The 7,112-nt window shown below is 35.0% G+C and overlaps 2 protein-coding genes across 2 annotated transcripts; both read left to right on the top strand.

The window, feature by feature from the left end:
* The first annotated feature begins 256 nt into the window (after positions 1 to 256).
* LOC143590855 (uncharacterized) lies at positions 257 to 2,213 on the top strand. The gene is made up of 3 exons (XM_077071205.1): positions 257 to 527; positions 1,717 to 1,831; positions 1,937 to 2,213. The coding sequence occupies exons 1-3, from the start codon at positions 300 to 302 to the stop codon at positions 2,008 to 2,010; spliced, it is 417 nt and encodes a 138-aa protein (XP_076927320.1). The 5' UTR covers positions 257 to 299; the 3' UTR covers positions 2,011 to 2,213.
* Positions 2,214 to 3,372: 1,159 nt separating this feature from the next.
* Positions 3,373 to 6,183, top strand: LOC143590854 (putative methyltransferase At1g22800, mitochondrial). The gene is made up of 11 exons (XM_077071204.1): positions 3,373 to 3,554; positions 4,258 to 4,338; positions 4,423 to 4,501; positions 4,598 to 4,739; positions 4,840 to 4,909; positions 4,995 to 5,059; positions 5,143 to 5,221; positions 5,318 to 5,405; positions 5,504 to 5,568; positions 5,672 to 5,761; positions 5,848 to 6,183. Exons 1-11 carry the CDS (start codon positions 3,441 to 3,443, stop codon positions 5,962 to 5,964), a joined length of 990 nt encoding a protein of 329 aa, XP_076927319.1. The 5' UTR covers positions 3,373 to 3,440; the 3' UTR covers positions 5,965 to 6,183.
* Positions 6,184 to 7,112: the final 929 nt, after the last annotated feature.

Raw genomic sequence — 7,112 nt, 5'->3', positions numbered from 1 at the left:
TTGAGTTTTCGGTCCCGATATGATACCATTATTTTTCGAATCTGCTTTCGATACCGTTAGCGAACCAAACCGAACATTTCATTACCGGTACCAAGAATTTTCAAAAATCAATATAGGTATCAGTATCGGTCGTTACCGATACCCGCTCATCCTAATAGTCAGAGTCCCGCCACAGTACACCGAGACGCCAACTCGCCCATTCTAACAACTTATCAAAACATAAAGGACGTTTCAAGTAAATGAACGTGTCTTATCATCCAAACACACAGTGAACAGATTAGGCTAGGGTTTCGTAAACAATGGGGAAGCCGAAGAAGGAGCTGCTAGCATCGGCGCCGTGGCGCGCCGGCGGCGACGACCAGCGTGACAAGTTCAAAGACGCCAAGCTGAAAGTCACGGCTCAGCCAGGTAGCACACCTACTATGCACGTTCCTGGTAAACGGAAGTCTAAAACCGTTGCGGCTGAAGAAGATGAGTCGCTTGCAATTGATCCTGAACTCCGGTACAGCTTCCAGCGTAATTGGCAGGTGAAATTGTGTTATTGTTTTGTTAATTGTTGCAGTTGGTTTATTTAGTTGTTAATTTGTAGCAATTGATTGGTATTGGAAGTAGTAAATTATGATATTGAAGATTAACTGGTGTGAAATGACATGGAGTTTAACAAGTTTGAGTTTGAGCTAGGGGTGTGCACAAAACCCAAAAACCGAAAAAACCAGACCGAATTAGAAACCGGCGGTTCGGTTTTGAACTTTAGCAAATACCGAAATATTGGTTTTGGTTCGGCATTGTATTTTGTTAAGAACCAAAAAAACCGAAATAACAAAAAAACCAATATAACCATAACATCTTAGCCGTAACTATTAAAAGAAAATCTACCGATGACTATTTGTTAAGTTTTAACATATGGACATATGGTTAATAACAAATATATTTGGTTTCTACATATGATTACTAAATAATAATACTGGTACTTTTAGTTTTGATTTTAAATCTATCTTTTATAAGCTTTTAATAATATTTGAGGTTCAAACATTCACTTAGAAAAACCCAACACGTTTATTTTGGCCCAACACGTTTTGCCTTGATTAGAAAAACCGAAAAACCGCATCCAAAACCGAACCAAATCCAAAAACCAAAAAACCGAAACCGAACGGTTTTAAAAAGTCATGAAACCGAAAGTTTGGTTTTCGGTTCGGTTTCAGTCAAAACTCAAAAACCGCACCGAACCGCACCACACACACCCCTAGTTTGAGCTTCGCAGCTTTCGTGTCTTAAACAGGCTGTTAAGACTATTAATGAGGTCGTGCCGTGTAACATTTTTCTTAACGGGTTCATGTTTGGAAAAAAAATGACACGATTAGTTATTGTGTTGTGTTCGTGTCTGATCTGTTATGTCATCCCTAAGTTTTATCTCGTTCTTCCTTAGTTTCACATTTTATTTCTTGGAATCGAGAACAACCAACCATCCATACCTAGTAGTACATGTATGATGTATCCCACGAATAGCAAAGCTACTAGCATGGTCTTGGTTATCGAGAATCAATGTTTGTTTATATTATTTTTTAAAACTGAAGTTATGAGTGTTACACAAGTGATTTGTGCAACATTGCCAGATTCTAGGAACACTGATCAACAACAAATTATGGTCTATATGTTCATACTTGTTATTTTTATCTATATTTCTACTGAATTTGTTTTTCTTTCATTTGAGTGCAGTTCCTGCAGCGGGTGTTCAGCATTGATACGGTCGTGAAACCCCTACCTTATTCAATGCAATACAATGTTTCTCGCAACCTAAGCTTTTTCACTCGCATCTTTACGCAGTTTTATGGTAAGTATGCACCAAATTTTCAATTATCTAACCACTAGTATGATGTCATAAAAAAGTTATTCTTTTATAAATTTATTTGTGTTGAAACGTAGTTTTATTTGGCAGATCCTCAAGGTATTGCAAATGCTCAAAAGTCTCTTGGGTTAGGACAAGAAGACAGGGTCCGCAACGTCCGCTGATTAAGACGAGTGTTTCGATTTTAGGCGTTTTTGTACTAAAGTGACTGATGTATAATCATGTTACACTTTCACATCTTGTTCTTACAGCAAATGCCAAGTTTATTATGTTTTGATTGTTACATACATGTACATGTTCTGAGTTTTAAAGCACTAATTTGAGCTTTTAGCTAGCCGATCTCAAATAGATCAGGTGTGGTGTGGCTTGGGTCGTCTACACCGTATCTTCATCTTGGGATGGATCAATTTAACGTGGGTTTATGTCCTATCTATTCTTCATCTTTCTTTTTCAAAAGATGAAATAGAAAGATGAACTTGGTTATAGTATCCCAAGCTTAAGCTTAGTTATAGATAATTGCAACATAAATATATTCGAAATTGTAAAAGATGAAAATGGAGGTATAAATTTGGAAAAACATAACATACAATATTCCATTCGTTTTGTGTTAAGCTTTGTTAATTGTCAGATGCATTTATTATGTTTTTCTTTTTTATCTTCCTTTGTTCTAGTTGAATTTGTTCGATTATAGTGTTCCAAACTCAATAATGTGGTTTCAAAGCTGAAATATGTCGGTTTCAAACTTGGTTATAACATTTCAAGCTATACTACATATAATTGCAACATAAATCTAAATATTCAAAGTTGTAAATAAAGGTATAGTTTGAAAATAAACATAACACACAATGTTCTATTCAGTTTAATAAATAAAATCGGTTAACGAAGACCCATTAACATAACAATAACTAGGGATGTGCATGGTGCTGTTTTTGACTAAAACCAAACTTTCGGTTTCATGATTTTTTAAAACCATCGGTTTCGGTTTTTTCAGTTTGGTTTTAGGTTTTTGGGTTTTGGTTCGGTTTTGGATTCGTTTTTTTGTTTTACTAAAGCCAAAACTTTTTTGGCAAAAAAAAAGTTGACCAAATATATTGAAATTGGGCATGATATTTTTTCCTTTAATATTTGTACCTCAAATATTAAAAATTAATAAAATATACATTTAAATTAAAAATTCAAAATTAAAAATACTAGTATTATTAGTTGGTTATTAACCATATGTAGAAACCAAATATATTTGTTACCAACCATGTTAAAAGTAAACAAATAATCATCGGTTGATTTTGTTTTAATGGTTACGATTAAGATATTATGATTATTTTGATTTTTTGTTATTTCGGTGCGGTCCGGTTTTTCGGCTCTTGACTATATACAAAAACCGAACCAAAACCAATATTTCGGCTTTTGCTAAAGTTCAAAACCTAACCGTCGGTTTCTAACTCGGTTTGGTTTTTTCGGTTTGGTTTATTTAGATTTTTCGGTTTCGATTCGGTTTTTTCGGTTTTATACACAACTACCTATTGTGTACCCCCAACGACGGTGCACGTGTTGTGTCTATCACCGGAACTGCGGTGATTCCATCCATCATAACAAAATGAACGGAAACCCAATTCGCAGTGTTGTAAGAAGATCATTTTGCACAGCGGAAAGTAATAATATTCAGAGCTCTAGAGTCCACATCTTCGATCGTCACCTCAAACGCAAACAAGTTAAGCTCAAATCCTCTATTTCATTTCGTAATTTACACACACTCATATGTTACTGTATATATGCCACATGATTCACAGCTACTTCAATTTTGTAATTAATTTGTGGATGTTATAAGTTAAGTGTTTCAATTTTGATCTAGATCCCCAATTTTAGAGTGTTAGGTTATAATGAGTTTGGATCAAATACAAATTAAATTAATGTGCTAACTGTGAGAATCAAGTAGTGTAATTATATATACAACATAGTGTAATTACACTACTTGATTCACATTTAATTTGTATATTAACTTTCCCTAGGTTATAATCATGCTTTAATATTTAAAGAAATGTTATAGAGATGCATTTATGCCTAAGTGTTTAATCACATTCTTTCATATTTCACTGAATATATATATGCATTGGTGAACTTGAACTCGGTTTCGGTTCTCTTGAGTAGAGGTGGCCAGATAAACCAGTTAACCGACCCGAAATGAAACTGATTATTTAGAAACCGTAGCTTAGGAACTGGTTTGTAATTCTCTACCGAAATCGGTTTACCGAACTGAAACCGGTTATAACCTGAACCGAAACCGATTATAAACTGGTTTTGACTTATGTTGACCAAACCGAGCCGGTTTCACAGTTTAGGGTTTGAAATGAGTTGTACAAATCTAGTATTGAGTATTATTTTCGTAATGATTAGTTATTTTTACTTTATGATAGCATGATCGGGCTGCATGGTTGATGAATCGGAAGGATTCTTTGGTTAATACTGTAGCTGAGAACCTCGTTGATCGCTTGGAGGTTACATAATTTTTTTTAATTTGTATTTCTGTATCTGTATTCTGTGAAATAAGTTTTAATTATGTGATTAGCTTTCTTTTTCAGGATGTGAAGAAGACATTTCCTAGTGCATTATGTTTGGGCGGTTCGTTGGATGCGATTAGGCGTTCCGTACGTGGACGCGGTGAGACTTTAATCGTTTTTTGTTTCTCTTGGAAGATTTGTTATTATGAAACGTAAAAATGTGATTAAGCATATGTGATGGTTTTTGATGTTTTAGGTGGCATAGAAAAGCTAATTATGATGGATTCATCGGAAGACATGGTGAAATTGTGTAAAGATGCTGAAAAGGATTTATTTAGTGATAACATTGAAACTTCATTTATGGTTGGAGATGAAGAGTTTTTACCTATAAAGGAAAGGTATGCTTGGTTCCTCTGATATAATCTTCATGATTCACATATCATAAGTCTTGGTTTTTAAAACTTATACTTACTTTAATTGTTATTTGTGGATGTTTAGTTCTGTTGATTTAGTTATAAGTTGCTTAGGCCTCCACTGGACAAATGATCTTCCTGGAGCAATGATACAGGTCTGTACTTTAAAAATGTAACATTTCCTATTTTGGTTCTTTAAAAGTTAATTACATCTTTTATCTTTACCTCTACATGTAACAGAGTAGGTTGGCATTAAAACCTGATGGCTTATTTTTGGCAGCTATTTTTGGTGGAGAAACATTAAAGTTAGCTTTTTTTTTTCATTTTTCTTAAATAAAGTGACAGTTTTTCTATCATGTGGTGTCTAATTTTGATTAATTTGTTTTAGAGAGCTGAGAATTGCATGCACTATAGCACACATGGAGCGTGAAGGCGGTGTGACTCCACGAGTATCACCATTAGCACATGTATATTATTTTCATAATATTGTTTTTGTAATAATAATTAAAGCATAAACCTGTCATTACAGTGACTTTATTTTACAGTTTTGGTTGTTTTCTTAGGTGCGGGATGCAGGCAATCTGTTGACTAGAGCAGGGTTCACTCTTCCAGGGGTCGATGTTGATGAATACCAGGTTAGATATAATAGCGGTGAGCATTTTTCTCGTATTCTTCTATTCTTATGTTGTAATATTAGTTTTCAAAACTTCAATTTCATTATCTTATTATGTTTTCGTTTCATGTTTTAGCCTTGGAGCTAATAGAGCATTTGCGAGCAATGGGTGAAACTAATGCTCTTGTAAACAGAATCAAATTAAGAAATTTTTGCCTTTTATTTCTTATTTATTTTCAATCATGTAGTGGTTTATCTTATTATTACATTTATGTATTCTATTATTTTGCGCGAATGTCTTTAGCTCTTGAAAAGGGACACTGCTTTAGCCACAGCAGCTATTTATGAGTCCATGTTTGCAGCAGAAGACGGAACCATCCCTGCAACTTTTCAGGTAATTTTAATTCAGTTCCTCTCTCTGTTTGAAAATAAATCTTTTTTTTTACAGATTATTGCATTTTGTGACGTGTTTTGGGTCAGGTGATATATATGACTGGATGGAGGGAACACGAGTCTCAACAGAAAGCCAAGAGGCGCGGATCTGCTACCGTGTCTTTTAAGGACATCCAAAAGGAATTTGGCGGTCAAACTTCATGAACGACGACTTGACAGTTATCTGCAAGGTCTATAACGGGCTTTTGGTTTTTTAGGAGTTTTAGACAGACATCCAAATACCGTTTCTTAATATCTAACAAACAATTGAAAACTGTATTTTGATATTAAGAAACAATGTCTGTATGTAGACCTGTTAAAAGACATTTTTAAAAGTAAACTGTAATAAATGCATGAAATCACTACAAAATAATAACCCTTTTATTTAGTTCAGTTTCTTACAGTCATCATTTCTTGCCACAGTTACACTTTCAAGCCATAAAGAAAAGTTAGTTAAAGCAAAATATTAAAGTTGAATACCTTGTGTTAGAATCAAATAATTAGAACTTAGAAGTCGAAAAAAGTGTTAGTTTGATACTGATGATAGCATTCAAGAATCTAAACTTTAATACTATTGTGTGTAACATAAGATTGATTGTGCAGAGAGAAAGGTATCAGAAAAGAAGTGTTAAATATCACTCAAAACACCCACAATTTGCAAAAAGAAAGTGAAACAGCATAACAACTTATGCAGTTATGCATATGGAACAACTCTTTTTCCTGTTGATATTCGTTGTAGTGACAGTAGCGGTGGACGACTTTACAGGTTCATTATGCAACACCTGCACCCCCGTATGCTCATCACCGCCATCTACCACCACCAAGCCACCACCGTCTCCACCTGTGGTCACATTCAAAACATCACCATCTCCAACCACGGTCACATTCAAACCACTGCCATCACCACCTGCTGTTCCGTCCAAGCCACCTCACTCTCCAACTCCGGTCCACAGTGGGCCACCGCCACCACGGTTTTACTATTTTGATTCACCTCTGGGTATAGCTCCACCGCCACCACCAACGTACATTTCATCCGGTGGTAGCAACCGCGGTCCACCGTCTCCTGGATTCGTGTACTTTCCTTCGACACCGGCTGCTGCTGGTTTTGGACAACAATTATCCGTATCCTTATTACATGTATGATTCAAAGGCTGCTGCTTGTTCTGTTGGTTTTTTGTGGGGTTTAACGTTGTTAGTATGTATTAAAGTGACACTGTTCTAGTTCTTGTGAGACCATAACTCAGAATATATATTATTTTGTATTTTTTTTTTGGTTGCAAAACAAGATTTTATCATTGTAATCTGTCTAAGTT

The sequence above is a fragment of the Bidens hawaiensis genome, unplaced genomic scaffold (assembly GCF_021521415.1).
Source record: "Bidens hawaiensis isolate Kalapana, Puna unplaced genomic scaffold, B.hawaiensis_p1.1 tig00039025_1, whole genome shotgun sequence".
Taxonomy (NCBI): Eukaryota; Viridiplantae; Streptophyta; class Magnoliopsida; order Asterales; family Asteraceae; genus Bidens; species Bidens hawaiensis.
This window is presented reverse-complemented; position numbering and strand designations above follow the sequence as displayed.

Coding starts and splice junctions, on each gene's coding strand:
- LOC143590854 (XM_077071204.1), top strand. CDS start 3,441: ATGAACGGAAACCCAATTCGCAGTGTTGTAAGAAGATCATTTTGCACA. Junction 4,502..4,597: donor GCGTTCCGTACGTGGACGCG/GTGAGACTTTAA, acceptor TTGATGTTTTAG/GTGGCATAGAAAAGCTAATT. Junction 5,222..5,317: donor GAGTATCACCATTAGCACAT/GTATATTATTTT, acceptor TTGTTTTCTTAG/GTGCGGGATGCAGGCAATCT.
- LOC143590855 (XM_077071205.1), top strand. CDS start 300: ATGGGGAAGCCGAAGAAGGAGCTGCTAGCATCGGCGCCGTGGCGCGCC. Junction 528..1,716: donor GCTTCCAGCGTAATTGGCAG/GTGAAATTGTGT, acceptor ATTTGAGTGCAG/TTCCTGCAGCGGGTGTTCAG. Junction 1,832..1,936: donor CATCTTTACGCAGTTTTATG/GTAAGTATGCAC, acceptor TTTATTTGGCAG/ATCCTCAAGGTATTGCAAAT.